The sequence below is a fragment of the Brienomyrus brachyistius genome, chromosome 5, assembly GCF_023856365.1.
Source record: "Brienomyrus brachyistius isolate T26 chromosome 5, BBRACH_0.4, whole genome shotgun sequence".
NCBI classification, from domain to species: domain Eukaryota; kingdom Metazoa; phylum Chordata; class Actinopteri; order Osteoglossiformes; family Mormyridae; genus Brienomyrus; species Brienomyrus brachyistius.
The window spans coordinates 39,043,131-39,059,385 of record NC_064537.1 but is presented as its reverse complement, the minus strand read 5'-3'; the positions used below and the strand labels follow the sequence as shown (position 1 = coordinate 39,059,385).

General features: G+C 42.0%; 1 protein-coding gene across 8 annotated transcripts; it reads left to right on the top strand.

Moving 5' to 3' along the window:
• Positions 1-184: 184 nt before the first annotated feature.
• Positions 185-14,227, top strand: LOC125742065 (circularly permutated Ras protein 1-like). Of its 8 annotated transcripts, XM_049013694.1 has the most exons (23): positions 189-879; positions 1,392-1,558; positions 1,883-1,995; positions 2,355-2,458; positions 2,617-2,850; positions 2,938-3,183; positions 3,585-3,722; positions 4,100-4,180; positions 4,371-4,444; positions 4,693-4,860; positions 7,475-7,516; positions 7,788-7,877; positions 8,430-8,581; positions 9,076-9,196; positions 9,411-9,541; positions 9,876-9,960; positions 10,070-10,176; positions 11,450-11,562; positions 11,933-12,044; positions 12,385-12,525; positions 12,906-12,999; positions 13,237-13,266; positions 13,839-14,227. In XM_049013694.1, the coding sequence occupies exons 4-23, from the start codon at positions 2,368-2,370 to the stop codon at positions 13,947-13,949; spliced, it is 2,361 nt and encodes a 786-aa protein (XP_048869651.1). In that variant the 5' UTR covers positions 189-879; positions 1,392-1,558; positions 1,883-1,995; positions 2,355-2,367; the 3' UTR covers positions 13,950-14,227. The 8 variants fall into 8 exon arrangements, 7 of the variants coding, with proteins under 7 accessions (XP_048869655.1, XP_048869654.1, XP_048869649.1 ...); XM_049013692.1 differs by lacking the exons at positions 1,392-1,558; positions 1,883-1,995 and having other exon boundaries at positions 188-873; positions 3,600-3,722; XM_049013691.1 differs by lacking the exons at positions 1,392-1,558; positions 1,883-1,995 and having other exon boundaries at positions 189-873.
• Positions 14,228-16,255: the final 2,028 nt, after the last annotated feature.

Below are 16,255 nucleotides of genomic sequence, written 5' to 3'. Positions count from 1 at the left end.
GCAGGGGTGGCTAATCTTATCCGCAAAGGGCCGGTGCGTATGCAGGCTTTCGCTGCAACTCCCTAATTAGATTACTAATTAGAGGACTGATTGGCTGAAGAGTCCTCACACCTGGGTTTTACCAGCTGACATACAGGTTACCGCAAAAACCCACATACACACCGGCCCTTTGCGGATAAGATTGGCCACCCCTGGCTTAGGGTCATGTACACTCCATTTTTTTGGCTGCTATTGCTGGAGGTAGTGACCTCTGACTTTGAGAGAGGGGTGATTGTTAATGCACATCTGCAGTGAGAACACTGATCAACCTGCTGACATTTTTTTGAGGAACAGTGGGTAAGGTGAGTTTAATACAGAGATATGAGGAAAAGACATTATCAGCTGCAGACAACTGTGGAAAGATGCAAACACACTCTAACTGTGACTATCTGAGGCTGAGATCCATAGCAAAAGAGACAAACAAGTCTACGTCATCTGACTGCAAGGTTGTATTTCCTAATCATGATTTAAACCCACTCAACCTCAACGCAGAGGACAGGTTAAATGCTAATACATACAAAGGCATTCTGTGTGACCACATTCATTCCCTGGTTGAACATTTCTCTCTTGATGGCTGTGGAATCTTCCAGAATGACAACATCCGCATCTGCTGGGCACACTTAGTCACCAATGGCCTGATGAGAATATAAATGACTGTTCCAGTCATCGGTTGTCAAACCAGTTGAGCAAGATACACTTGAGCTAACATTTTCTACGAACGCCAGTTTTTACTGGTGAGCTTCTGCTGAAGGAATCGTGTCGCACCCCTCCAATGCCAAGGATCACAGAAGCAGTTCTGGTTTCCTACCTTCCTGTCTCTTTTAGTACCATATGGTAGGGGTGAGTGCCATTTTTCTTTCGTATCATTTTCTCCTGTGTTTGTTGGGAAAGGAAGTTTACTTTAAACCAAAAATCACTCATGGTTGAAATTATTTATTATTTTTAACTATACTTTTACATCACCCTTGTACCTGTAGACAAACAACAGTTGTAATCGGGGATCGTCAACATGTCTGTATATGGACAAATGTATAAGTGGCAAAATGTTTTGTCTGAGAAAAGAACTATGTAGACCAGTGTTTCCCAAGCCACCCACATGTCCACGTTTTTGCTCCCTCCCAGCTCCAAACTATTGGAAACACTGATATATGTTCATGTTAAAAAATTCATCTTGATCAAAATGTATGTCCCAATCCACTATGGTGATGACCCCTGATTGTGACTGTAACCCAGTGCCCTATTTAGGATTTCCTTTGATTTGGCAGTGACTTGCTATTCCTGAAATGTGCTGCAAACGTACACACACACATCCTTTTTCTGATGTAATATGATGCTTTTCCACTGGCATACAGGAACTGAGCCGTACCCGAGCCGTACTGCGACAAGTGACTAGTTACAGCGCGGTTCCAGCCCGTTTTGGTTTTCTACTGCAGAAGGGTTGGCCCGGTAAAAGCGTTGCTGAGTTTGGAGAGTGACAGTGATGTAAAACAAAAGAGACAATTGTTTTTCTGTTCACATGGTATGCAACATTATTTACTATATGCAGTAATTGTTATTATTATAATTATTTTGCTGTGTGCTAATTTCACTAGCATATCTGTGAGAATTGCTGTGTTACGTAAGCATAAAATGCTAGCGGAATTAGGATACGCTTGTGTAGATTTGCATTACAAGTCCATTCCTTGCAGCTGTTCCATAGTAATTTTTAATGTAGGAGGTTGGACCTTTTCAAGTTCCGAATTATGAATGAAATAATACATCACGATGTGTGAAGCTGCTAATAATTAAAAATATATAAAATATGCCATTTTTTCCTTCTCATAATCAATTTTTGTCGATGCAGAACACTGGTGTCTACCCGCATTTTGACCAATTGGATGGTGGAGACACAACCAGTCCGGTTTGGTTACAGTTTTGGCCCTGCTACTAAGCAGAACCATGTCAGCACTGTTACAGGTCGGGTGCAGGTTGGGTACTATTTTGTAGTAGAAAACTGTCAGTTTGTGGTATTGGTCAGGAGTGGCTTGGTTCCTGCTGGCAGTGGAAAAGTGCCAATAGAGATATCAAATCTATAAATTTTCCGTAGGGCAATATCATTGGTATCCAAATTGCACATGACTTAGCCGTGGGATTAGCAGACCTTCAAAGGGATTCCAGTGAGTTATCTTGTATGCTAAGCAGGGATGATGGTAATAAATTTATGGTCCTTAAAACAAACGTGACATTAAGACAGCCAAGAGACAAGATGGTTACACAGGAGATCGCAGACAAAGCTTTATTTGAACGGTCTTGTCTTACTATTTCAATCAATACAGTGTCCCTGAAGAAATGGAGTTTGCCTGTGGTTTTGTCTACGTTCCCCAACCAGCCAATTTAAAATCAGCCCAGAAACAAACTCCAGCTCCTCTGAAACGTTCACGTGAGATTTCATTGTATAAGTAACAGATTTCGTTATGAATCTCTGTATCATTGCTTTTACATATTATTTGAGCTTTGATAATCTGTGCCTGTTGTGTAGTTAATGTTGTTTGTACATGGTCTCCCCCCCCCCCCCATGTCTCTTGCTGACACATGCAGCCCTTCTCCCACCCCGACATAAACCCCGGGCCCATTCGCCCACTCCTCCCGCTCATCCCCTGCCTCCCCCTCCAAAAACCGTGGAGGACCAGGCAAGAAATGCCAGTGACAGTCCAGAGTGCAGGACCAGAGTACATGTGCTCAGGGACACAACCAGCCAAATGAGGGAGAAAATGGACACGCCCACTTCACAGGTCCTGCCATTAAAACCTTTGCATGGAGAGCGAAAGAAAGGTGAACGTATAGCTGTTACAGGGCTCGCGAGACTTCATGCCTCAGTACCAAACTACATATTCATGCTTTCTATATCATTCCTTACAGCTCTCCTCCCACCAGTGAAATTGCAGCTAGGGCGCCTCTCTCCACCCATCTTTCTCTGTGGCCAATCCAGATTCTTTTTACCTCACGAGCAAAGACAGGGGGATAGCCTGTGCAAGCAAGGAGATAAGAGTGAATCAGAGTCTGTTGACCCTGACTGCTCCTCCTTTCATCAGACACCAGGGGGTGCCAGGGCTGAACCGAGACATTCCCAGGATATTCCCGAGATCAAACAACCAGACAAGCCAGGTAACTGCTTTTTGGTGAAGCGGGAAGTTTTTGTTCCTGACTTAATGCATTACTGCCATTGTTGGATTAGCTGAATGTTTGAAAAGCAACAAACTCAGAGTACTATAATAGACAGGGAAGTCTGTTTAACAAAGCTAGAGCTTTCACAAAAAAACATGTTATAAGACTGAACCTACTGATAATTAAGTAGATTATTATAAGACAAGCACATTTGATGTTGTTCTTATAGCCAGGATCAGCCATTTGCCTTTATAACAGTTATGCCTTAACGAAACAGTTATGAGTATGATCTAATTGCCTTTTTATCCCCACCCAGAGTAATTTAACTCTCTCCAATGATGTTAATATTTTTTTTCACCGGTCTCAATGAAAGTTCATATTTTTTTCCTCTATAATTGCAGCTTTTGTGCCCCTAGAATCTTCGAGCTCGTTCGTCTTGAATAAGCTTCCGGAATATGAGGCACTCAGTAACAAACACTCTTCCTTTCCTACATCTGGCCCTATGCCATCACCACATTCCCCAAACAGTCTATCTGAAGGTGAGTCTGCCCCATTCATTGTTACACAGACAGTATTTCAGACACCAAACAGAGCATTGTTTTATCAGTCAGATATGCAGAATTAGCAATGAGCAAAAGCAGAGGATACTTTCTTTATCACTGTTTGCTGTTTGGGAGCAGTGGTGCAGTGGTTAGCACTGTTGCTATATGTTAGCTTCTGGGATAGGCTATGGACTCACTACGACCCAGGAGGATAAGCGGTTTGAAAAATGGATGGATGTTTGCTGTTTGCTGGTCTTTGGACCGCCCATTATGTTCATGAGGCAGCTGGTCATTTCTTTTGTCTCATACTCATGTCTTATCAATGCATCCTTCTTTGATTCTAATAGCCATCTTTCTAATAATCAATTGTGCAGTTCTGTTGGACAAGCAACTTTTGCCAGGGAACCCAAATGTGATTCTAGTCGCAGTGGGGAAATTAGTGACTGAAGAAAATGGTGAGAAGTGCATCATCATGGTCGTCGTGTTCTTGTTCCACGCACAGGCCTCTGGCACCCTCATTTTTCCCTGCATTAAACCCCTTTGATGTTTTCTGCTGGTTTTTGTTAGCACTAATGTATCATTGTTATAACAGCATGCCCTGCGTCCAATAGGAAGGTGACTCTCTCTTTGTGTGTCCAATCACAGTCAACACAATAGAGTGTGAGCCTACAGCCTGTTCACAGTGTGGGTCAGCAAGGGAGTCCCTTTATGACAATATGGTAATTTGCATACATTATAACAGTCACGCCGATACAATGAGAATGAGTGCAGAATAACACAAAGCAACTGTCCCAGTAATCACAATGGATAATAAATCATTTACTCAAGTCATTATTTGAACGCTTTTTGCTTGCTGCCACTGACAAGATAAGCATTTTGCCAATGCTACAGGAATGCAAATTGAAATATAAATTAAACTGCAAGAAATAGTTACATTTTTAAGCCTTTTCTCTTTATGTTTATCTAGGTGGAAAACTGCTATTTCTGCCAGTCATGGAAATCTTCTCAAGATTATTGTGCTACAGCGGAATGTCAAGATTTTCTATTTCCCCTGACCCCTGAGCCTAAGCCTCCAACTGACCCACTACTTATTTTCGGTATCGATATCTCAGGGTCAATGACTGTTACATCGCAGGTATGTTGCAGCATATGTTGCGTGTATCTCTCTACTCTGAATTTATGGGCTGTGAATGTTGTATCCAACAATGCACTGCAGCCTAATTGGTATACAAGCACACTGATATATATATGCTGCATGTTATTGTAGGCTACGGTGATGTCAGTTTAACCTTTCAAAAATACAAATGCTGAACTGATGCTGAAATAATGAGAGAGCTTTTTTTGACAATTATAAGAGATCTAATGCTGATGTTACACATTGCAGACAGATTTTAAACGTCCAATATATGAAAGTGAGGGCGCATAATATGGTTTTATATGTGAGGCTTAGCACATGTTAAAAATCCTTTTATTATTTGAAGAAGTACGTAAGTAACAGCTATACATTGTCAGATAAAAGAGACCCATTTTGTACCTTTGCTTGACACTGAGGCTGTACCCTAAGGGTCTGCCATTTGTACCCTTAGCTGTAGGTAAATGTCACTTTTAAGATACAGAAATGGACTATGAGGAATGTTTTTGTACCATTTCAGGAACATCAGTGCTGTTTGTACCTTGGAGATGTTCATCAGAGTCCATTTCTGGACCTTGAATTAGACTAAAAGGTACAATTACAGCTAAGGGTACAATTGGCAGAGCCTTGAGGGTACAGCCTCACTAACAAGCAAAGGTACAAACTGGTACTCTTTTTTTTTTGACAGTGTAGTAATAGTGACTTTTAGAAGCAAGGGTAATTTATTGGTTTGTTACCAGCATGAGTGGCTGGAAGATGGTTGGATTGATGGAATTTAGTAGCTAGATAGTTCTTATTTATTTTACTGTCTCTTTCAATAATCTCTTTTTCCACTTCAAATGCTAACTTTCTTTTTAAACAAATTCCAGTTGGACCTAAACAATTCAGTCCTCATCATTGTGGAGTAATTTAAAAGGAACAAGTACTACAGACACCTATAAACGAAGGTCTTTGATGACAAAATGTAAAAAAGAAGGATTTCGAAATGTATATTTTGTGTCTTGATTCACCAATGACCCAAGACTTACAGTTTTATGTCTGCCAGCATCTTTGGGAAAATAACGTTGACTGGATGCTGGAAATGCCTTTTTATTTATGAAATGCTTGAAACATTTTTTGGTATGTACATTTTCTAAGAGAAGTACTCTGTTCCAGTGTTTTTCAACCTAGCCCTTCTTCCTGGGGGCTGAGAGGGAGCAAAAACATGGACTGTCTAGGAGGGAGCAAAAACGGGGACTGTCTGGGAGGAAGCAAAAACGTGGACTGTCTGGGAGGGAGCAAAAACGTGGACTGTCTGGGAGGGAGCAAAAACGTGGACTGTCTGGGAGGGAGCAAAAACGGGGACTGTCTGGGAGGGAGCAAAAACGGGGACTGTCTGGGAGGGAGCAAAAACGTGGACTGTCTGGGAGGGAGCAAAAACGGGGACTGTCTAGGAGGGAGCAAAAACGGGGACTGTCTGGGAGGAAGCAAAAACGTGGACTGTCTGGGAGGGAGCAAAAACGTGGACTGTCTGGGAGGGAGCAAAAACGGGGACTGTCTGGGAGGGAGCAAAAACGGGGACTGTCTGGGAGGGAGCAAAAACGGGGACTGTCTGGGAGGGAGCAAAAACGTGGACTGTCTGGGAGGGAGCAAAAACGGGGACTGTCTGGGAGGGAGCAAAAACGTGGACTGTCTGGGAGGGAGCAAAAACGTGGACTGTCTGGGAGGGAGCAAAAACGTGGACTGTCTGGGGGACCCCGAGGACTGGGCTGGGAAAGACTGCTCTATTCAATTATTAATTCATTCATGCTGATGTTCTGTCCTTTCTTTCTCCTTAAGCTATTCAACCAACTGAAATCCCTTGAGGCAAATTGCCTGTCAAGATGAATTAGATAAATAAGTTAATTCTACAGGTGGTGTTGTGCTCATTGCATATTATTAAAAGCTGATCATCTCGGAACAGATATTTTTGTATATCGTACACTCAATATGCTCAGAAGGTGTGAAAGCGTCTAATTAGCCCCATTATAAAATTACTGGTGCCAGCGCTGATTAGCAAATGATTGATGAACATGAAATGCCTGGAAGGATTATTTCAGAAGAAATACATTGAAATGCAGGTTAACTACCAGTTGATAACATAGAAGAATAATAGAATAAAATAGAATAGAAGAATGTCGTAGTACAAAGGTGGTGACTGTACTTATAAAACACTAAGATTATATTGTATTGGATTTTGTAACTCATGTAAAACAAAGGTGGATGCAAGAAAATACAGAATAATTAGAAATGTTTTCATTGTTATAGCTAATTAAGCAGGATGCTTAATGTTGGCAAGCTTAGCCCTTTGTTGTATAACTTTTCAGAGATTTGTGCCTGCAATAAGAATAAGTTCTGCAATAACAAAGCAAGAATGGAGCAACTGAAACCAAACCTGTGCACTTCTGTTTTGATTGGACACGGGAAACAACAGCCAGGGTTTTGGGCACAATCTAATGGAGAAATGCATTGCTTAAGTCATAAAAAGGCTATTTACTACTCCCAAACATATTTCTTCATTTGTCTCTATCTGAGGCCTGTGAATTGTTTGGAACTACTATATTTATATTCTATTAACAATTTTTACATTCTATTTCAGATTACTGAAGATGGACGGGTAACATGCAAGTCACGGCTGCAGGTGAGTTATTAGTCATTTTGGGAATACTGTTCTTATTTTTTTAGTTCATTAATTTATCTTAGTAGCATAGTATCTTAGAGCATGTTAAATCGCTAGACTTTCAGGCTGCAGTCTGGTCTGTGCCTTTAATAAATGGGTCTCAGTGTGCTAACATGGTAAACATTGGGCTTCTGAAACAGCCAAACTTCCACACTTCAAAGACGGCTTCCCATTCAGGGTCCTAATGCTCAGCGTTATATTGCTGACGACATGTTTGTATGGGTGTTCCTAGTGTGTGCAGCAGGCGGTCCTGCATTGTGTACAGTCCCTAAGTAAGAGAGAGCCAAGCACCAGAGTAGGACTCATCACATTCAACAAACAGGTATCTAATCTCCTCCAAGTAATATGTCTCCAAGTAATATGCTCCAGTAGGATATGTACAAGATCTGTAATGGGTTCCTTTTACAGAATTCACTGTCACAGACGTGTCAGTTGCATTCAAAATGCTACCTAGTCCTTTGGTCTTAACAGCTCAGCCCATGATTGTTTAACATTAGCCTTCATATGTTTTTGCATGTCATTGCGTGTGGATGTCCCTGTATGTGCTCACATGTCATTGCGTGTGGATGTCTCTGTGGGTGCCCACGTATGATTACATGTGAATGTCTCCGTGGGTGCCCACATGTGATTGCGTGTGGATGTCCCTATGTGTGCTCACGTGTGATTGCGTGTGGATGTCCCTGTGTGTGCTCACGTGTGATTGCGTGTGGATGTCCCTATGTGTGCTCACGTGTGATTGCGTGTGGATGTCCCTGTGTGTGCTCACGTGTGATTGCGTGTGGATGTCCCTATGTGTGCTCACGTGTGATTGTGTGTGGATGTCCCTGTAGGTGCCCACGTGTGATTGCATGTGGATGTCCCCGTGTCTGCCCAGCTATACCTGCACGGAAATGGCAAGGCCACCACTCAGTTCCTCTACGGCGCCCAGCTGATGGATTGTGCTCTCCTGCAAGAGGCGGTCTCCAGCTTCCCGGACCCAGCCCCCCTGGCAGAGAGCAGGTCGTGGCTAGAGAAGGAGGTCCAAAGGTATGCGGGAAAGGGACGGAGATGAGATGATGGGCAACTCAGCCGTCTTTTATTTTGTTATGTCCATTGGCCAATGGGAGCCTGGTCTGAAGGCCTAGGAAATAATTACACCGTACTGCAGTTTTGGTCAACCTACTAGGAGAAACAGGCAGGCTGAAGGGGTGCCAGTGGTGAAGTGTTTGGAAGATGGGGAGGTGGATGGGTTTAATGCAAAGTCTGACCATAAGTTACCAGCACTATTCCATAAATGTATGGAATAAACTGCACGTATACAATAAAGTTTCAGCCTGAAGTTCAAAGTGTGATCTGTGATGTACCCTTAAGTAAAGTGCTTCATTTAAAATACATCAGAAAATGATCCGGCTCTCTACAGTTGTTTTAGCCAAAGCATCTTAATTAAGTTTCAGTAAAGTTATTGCTGAGACATTGGGTGACCCCATAAATTTTAAGGGAATAGGAGACTAATACAGCTTCTCATTTCTGTTTGTCTACAGTCTGCATTCAGTTTTGCAGCTGCCCTCGTTGCCGTTGAGCCTGGAGAAAACTGGAGACAAGGCTCTTGGTCCTGCAGCCCTTGCTGCCATTATGATGGCGTCCCGGCATCCAGGGTCAAGGGTCAGTTCATATCCCATTGTATTAATCAATCATGTATTATCCTGCTACCCCAGTAACTTTATTTGTGTTTTAGTAAGTATACAGAACTACATTTATTAGTCTCTTTCTGTTACCTTCCAAACATTTTATCAATACCATAATGTTCAGAGGATGTAATTATGATGAACTACGTAGCTGAAGAGGACAAGGTCTTCTGGCTGTAACTCTCGGCTAGGTGGTGATTTGCACAGACGGCAAGGCTAACACCCAGCTGGGGAACCTCAACGTTCCTGAGACAGACTGTCGCTCACTTGTGCCCTCCTCCATCTTCTACCAGGACTTAGGAGAGTTTGCTGCTAATCAGGGGTAGCTACCACTCACAGATTATTGGTGCAATTATCATAAAATATTTGGTAACACTTTACTTGAGGGGACAAAATAATGTAGTAGTACACTCTTACTAAATGCATTAATTAACCAGTAAATTAGCCTTAGTTACATACTGTACCCATATTTGTTCACCATTAATCAGTCTTGACCAGATATTTCGTACAGTTACTATATTTGTTCGTGATTTGTAGTTGAGTAGTAACTGAGTAATTATGTTATTTCTTCCCCCTCAAGTAAAGCGTTACCTGATATTTACTCAATTGCAGTTGATGGAGTTTGTTCAAATTGTCAACATTATAACGTCTGTCAGGATCACAGTGTCAGTGCTGACCATAGAGGGGACAGACTGCCGGTTAGATGAACTGGGAAGACTTTCTGACTTGACTGGTGGAAATGTAAGTCCGCCAGCCTCTGTCCCCAAAGCAATCACACATGTTTTGTAACTTCTCCTCATGTCAAGATTGCTCAAAACTAACTTGACTCGACCTATATCTGCATCCTCAGGTCACGATTGCTAGTCTGAGTGGCCTTTGCACTGCATTTGAGTCAGTGCTGGAGAGGAAAGCAGTTGCCACGCACTGCACTGTCACCTTGCTGCTCCCAACTGCTCTGTAAGAAACCAAAAACTTGGTCATGAAAAAGCACGACACACATTGACTAGCTCTTAAAGCAAGGCCTTGTACATATCATCTGTGTGATGAAAAATGCGTATTTGTTATTTCAGTGTGAAAAAAATGCATTTTCTCTGAGCTGCTTTACAAAATGAACCAAAATGGCATAATGAGGCATCCTTAGTGCCACAAATAGAAACCTGCCTTTACACAGCTATCAGTGAGTGTTTATAATATATAATTATTATATTATGGATTGTTGTCAGTGAGGCGAATATGTCAGTGTCGACAAGATACAAACTAATCTGTTTATATTCACAATTAATAATTTTAGTTCACTAGCTATCTAACTATCAATGCTAAGTTGAAATTACAGTACCGATATAAAGTAATCCGTACAAATGACCATCATGAATATAAATGATAACTAGTAGTCCTGGCAGTGGTCCTGTAAGATTATAACAGAGCTGAAAAATTCCTATCGCCTGGTGACATTGTAGCACAGCGCCTACCTCACGTGTTTGTGGTGATACTGGTGTCAACAAACCCACTGCTGTCAGTCATGTAAAAGTATAGCACATACTAAATAAAAATAAGTGCACAATACTTAATAAGGGTAATAAACAACTATATTACTAGTTTATATATTAACTATACTGTACTTTTTATCATTATTGTAGAGGGTACTCTTTCTGCGTATACAAAAAAGTTTACTGTAGCCTAGTCGAGTAGTAGGCTATACCATCTTGGTTGTGTAAATACACTCTATGATGTTCGCACAATGATAATATTGCTTAACAATGTATTTCTCAGAATGTATCCCTGTCATTAAGCGATGCATGCATCTTTTCATCAGGCAGCTAAAATATTATATAAATTTGAGACATGCCTTCTACTGTCTGATTTACATAAGTGCATGTGTGTAAATAAGCTAAATTAAACTTTATTGATACCAGGGTGAAATGGGCATCATGGTTTATAATCGTGTCCTGTGGGCAGAATGAAAGATGATTGTTTAAGAGAGATAATCAATCTAATTATAGAAGAGGTGGGACCAAGCAACTAAAGGAGGCGGAACCAAGACATCTGACTGGTTGGTCCCACCTCCTCTAGCTGCTATGACCCACTTCTTCTACAATCTGATTGGTTCTGTCTTGGAACCAATCATTTTTCATTATGCACTCAAAACATTTTTGTGTAGGTAAAATCCCCATGAGTTTTATGATCTGCAAGGTCATCCTCTCTTTGTCTCACTCTGTTCTTCTATTGTCAGGTCTGTGAGAGGAGAGAGGGAGGCTGGTCACAAGGTCATTAGGCAGGTGGGGAATGTCTTTTCAGACACAGAGATCACCTTCCAGTTTGAAGCAAAGGAGCAAGACACGGCAAGTAAGGAAATGCAAAGGAGATGCCTTCATGAAGCCTCTAACAGCCGAAGCTGGCTACATACATTTTACAGATCTGAAGTCTTAGGTGTTCTGTGATCAAACAGTTGCTAGTTTGAAACCCCTGGCTGATAGACTGATATCATCATCTGATGCTTGAGCAATGCCTTTAAACTCAGTTTCTGAAGTGACCCCTAAACTTGATCTTATCTGTGTGCAACTCATGGAGAGCAGGATGGCAAAAAGTCAATTTACCCACAGGGGTGAATAAAGCACCACAATTGCATTAAGCCTGCTTCAGCGTTAGTGCTTTGCATGGGGCATCACTGCGATTTTTCTGTGACTTTTTCCTGGATGGTCTCCCATACTTTCAGCTTTGCTCTCTGCCAGCAAAGTGTGGGCTGAGCTACAGATACGGTATCGGAGTACGGATGGCAGAACGGCACTCAGAGTGCTGACAGTCAACAGGAGGGTGACAGCAGACAGGTAAACAAATGAGTGCATTAAGAGGCTCTGCTGTGGGTTCTTTTGCTTGGTGCTGTTTGCGTCTTCTGTTACTCAGCACACTTTTACTGTATAAAATTTCACCACACAGTGCTTTCAGCCAAGGAACTGAAAGGCAAGCCAGTACTGTTGAAGGGAATTAGCTCTATTTATACAGACCAAACCGATGTCTCTGTTTCTTGCCTCCTATCCAATCAGTGTACCTGTTGCTGCTTAGTCTGTTAGACTGCATGAGACACAGCTCTTCATTGGACATCAGCAGTATCTTATCTACTGATTGATAGGTTCCTGTTCATCTCTCACTATTTCCCCTTTCTTTTAGCTCACAGGTCCTGTCCTCCCTCTCTCTCCCTATTCTTCAGCTCAACTTATCTCAGTCCAGTGCTGCCCTGGCGGTGAGAGGGCGCTATAAAGACGCACAGAGAGAAGGAGAGACACAAGCAAAGCTTATGGAAATGTTTCTGTGAGCATGCCATCTATCTATTTATCTATCTATCTATCTATCTATCTATCTATCTATCTATCTATCTATCTATCTATCTATCTGCAAAGGCGTTTTGAGTTATACTTTGCAAATATGCTATGTGACCAGCAGAGGGCAATATTGCTCAGTTTTTTTTTATTATCTGTGGTACTGAGTATCAAAATTAGCATAAAATCATCAGAAAAATAATTGAATGGCTATGCGCAACTTCGGTCTTATGCCCTACAGCCACCCCTCTCCTTCATCTCCCTGACTAAGATAAAAAAAAGCTTGTCATTCGTCCAACCATCTATATACCAAATAATGATCTAGCATAGAGTCGTGGTGACTTTGCCATTTGTTTCTTATTGGTATAACAGAGATTATGTGAGAAGTGTTGAGGAAGAACAGAAGCACAGACAATGGGTGGAAATCATGGATCCCATCTTTAACAGCATTGATATCTACACGAGGGTGAGACAACAGTTACATGATATGCCATGCTGTTTATAAAATAATTGTGTGTGTGTCATTATATAATAGAATATCGCATTTCGCAAATATAGGTTTATACTATACATGTTTTTGAAAAGTTTAATGTAACAATAAAACAACAAAGCAGCAAACAACAAATGTATATTCAGTTATTTAATATGATTTATTTCTTATGGTTCATTGCTTATCAGGATCAATAATTTATCTTTCTTCTAGGCAAAACCTTCATCTATGTCAGATATACAGGTAATATACAAGCATGAATACATGTATGCATGTGTGTAGGTATTTGTGCATGCGTGTGTGTATTTTCATAACAGCTATACTGGTGAGTGTCTGAATGGCCAGTCGCTGTACTGTGTTGTCTGCACACACGCAGTTCTGGTAATGTGTATCTATCTGTATTCCGCATGTGTAACAACCTGCATATTGTTAAAGGAGGCTGCAGATTATGTACTTAACCTCACGTCCAGCCCCTTTCAAATCTAAGTGATGCTGAGGCAGGCATCAGATGGCTACGTTACACAATACCACAGGCACAAGAGTGACTTTGAAACCAAGTCCTGGCACAGAATTAATGTTCATTAAAAAAAAAAAAACTTTTAAAGAGAGACTCAATCTAGAAAATGGCTCCCCTCAAGTTTTCAATTAGGCTAATTGTCATGGAGCCGGTCTGGGGTAGGAGCCAGCAGGTGCCCATACTGCGAGGGAGGGGGCGTGCAGCGCTGGGCTGGGCTGCCTCCCTGTCAGTGCTGCTGCAGCTCACCGCAGTCTCCATTGACTACGTCCGTCATGCATTAACCTCAGCTCTCCATCAGGCTCTCACAGACGCGGGTGCGGTGCTGCTTTTCACCATGAAGAACGGCTCCCGGACGTCGGCGCTGCCCAGAAGCATGGTGCTTATGGCTCCAGAGCGGCCGGGCAGCTGATGATGAGAACCAGGGTCCAGCTGAAATGGCCCAGGCCTTTCTGCTAACTAGTCACAGATCCACGTTGAACACCCCCTCCTGCCTGGGACAGCCGGCATCCTCCATCTCACCGGAGCTCTTGGGGCTCCCTGTCCCTGGCCTCCCCAGCTGCCCCCGTCTCTCTCCCAAACCCTCCGCCTCCATCTTTACACTCCTCTCTCTCCATGAGAAAATGATGGTTAATTAACTGCGGGCTAATTGTTGCCTCCTAACCAAATAAACTGTCACAGCAAGCAAAATGCCCTCCCTCCGTCCTCAGCAGCGTGATGCTTGTAGAGTTTTAGACATTTCCCACCCCCACCTGTCTATCTCTACAATTTATACAGTTTTCCTTTGAACATCTTCCAATTATTTTTATAGTTTTACCCATATAGTCTGCTCAGTACCAATTCATTTTCAATCCAAAGTGCTTTATTGGCACAGTGGCTGGACTGTACTGCCAAAGGTGCCAACAAGGGGGGTCATACATTAAAATGAGCAGAAAGGCAATTTCGCAAGTGAGGGAGGATTGATATTATAGAATGTGAAAAACATACATACACGGCCGAAAGGAACAGCCATTCTGCAACTGTGGTAAACAGACCAAATGCTCCATCCTGAACAAACAGCATACATGGGTTCCAATAACGTGGCACCAAAACGGTTCCTTCTGTGGAAAAGAGCTGCAATGTTCACAGCATGTCCAAACTGTGGCTCTACAGGAGGAACAAGAGTAAGGCAGCCTGTGTAGTTTGTACAGACTCCGGACACGATGGTCCAGAGTGCTCTCTGCATGACCCTCAGTATGTGACAACCTCCCAATAGATCAAGCAGCTAATTGCTAATTGCATTCAGTTCTTGAGGCTCCTATACTGAATGACGATGCCGGAGCACCAGGTCCTGTGTAATAACTCCCAGTGTTTCCTGTCCAAACTGAATGGATGTACTCACTCCCAGTGTTGCTCCTTCAAGGTGGGCTTTTTTATAACCATGATAAAATGTGCAACGTGTGAAAAGTAAAAAAAAGGGGGGGGGGGTCGTCGGCAGCAGAAGGAGAGGTGGTGTTAAATAACACTATATTTCTAACCTGTCCCTGGTTATAAAACTGAACACTTTCATTGCTATTCATTGCTATTAAGAAAGAGAAGCCAAATAAAACCTTATAAATCTGCAAAACTGACACAGAACCTCATACTCCCATATATATTTTTTTAGTTTTCTTTTATTTTTTAATTTGATTCTGCTTTGCTCAACCATCCTAGACTTCAAAGAACTATATATATATATATATATATATATATATATATATATATATATATATATAAAATAATGAGTATATATATGAAATTAATATTAAGCTGTATTATTATGTTTAAAGTAGACAGATTTCTGTTATACAGCATCTTGGAAGCAGGGCAATCAGGGTAAAGGTGTGACTCACCGGGGCTGTAATGTTACGGTGTAATGTCCCCAGGTCCATTTGTAACAGCGAGTCTTTGTCTCGGCCCCGATTCACAGTGGTACGTGTGAGTCAGATGCCATTAACCAGATGTAGGGGGACTTCGACATGCATTACATGCATACATTATTTATGTGTGAAGCTGAAACATTGCTCCATGTAATGTTTTTTTGTTCCCCAAGTCATTTTTCCCCACACCTACATGTGTACTTATCTCTCCCTCTAAAATACTTGGAGACATGGAGAGATAGAGTGACAAATGACCAAAGTCTGCGCAGTCTAGAAAGCATGTCTTTGATTCAGCAAAAGGGAAAAATGTAAAAGAACAGATTGATGGGGGGGGGGGGGGGGGGCAGAATGAAAAAGGTAAAGCTGTGCTGGGGGGAGATGCTATGTGTGACAAGGGGCTAGAAGTAGAATAAGGAGAAAGAAATGAGCAAGACCAAAAAGAAGACAGGGCCAAGAGAGATGAGAGGTGTAGGTGACTCTCCCTAAAAGACTATTGCCATGGTAACATGATGAACTGAAAAAAAACAGGGGAAAACAAGAGGCATATCATAAAAACAGGAGTTAACACAGCGAAATGCCTGCTCAGTGTGTGGGAAAACAATCCATTAGCAGAGATACAGAGAGATGATACACATTCAGCTCCATGATCATCTACTAGAATGAATGCGGCACATTATCTCAGCAAGAAACTGCTTTAAACACCAGCTTGGGGGAGGATCACGCTCAGAGGTTTGAGAACTTCACTGGCAAATCTTGTCACTGCAGGACTTCTAGAAGATACAAAAGACCGAAATACAATTAACATCAATTTCGTGAAGCC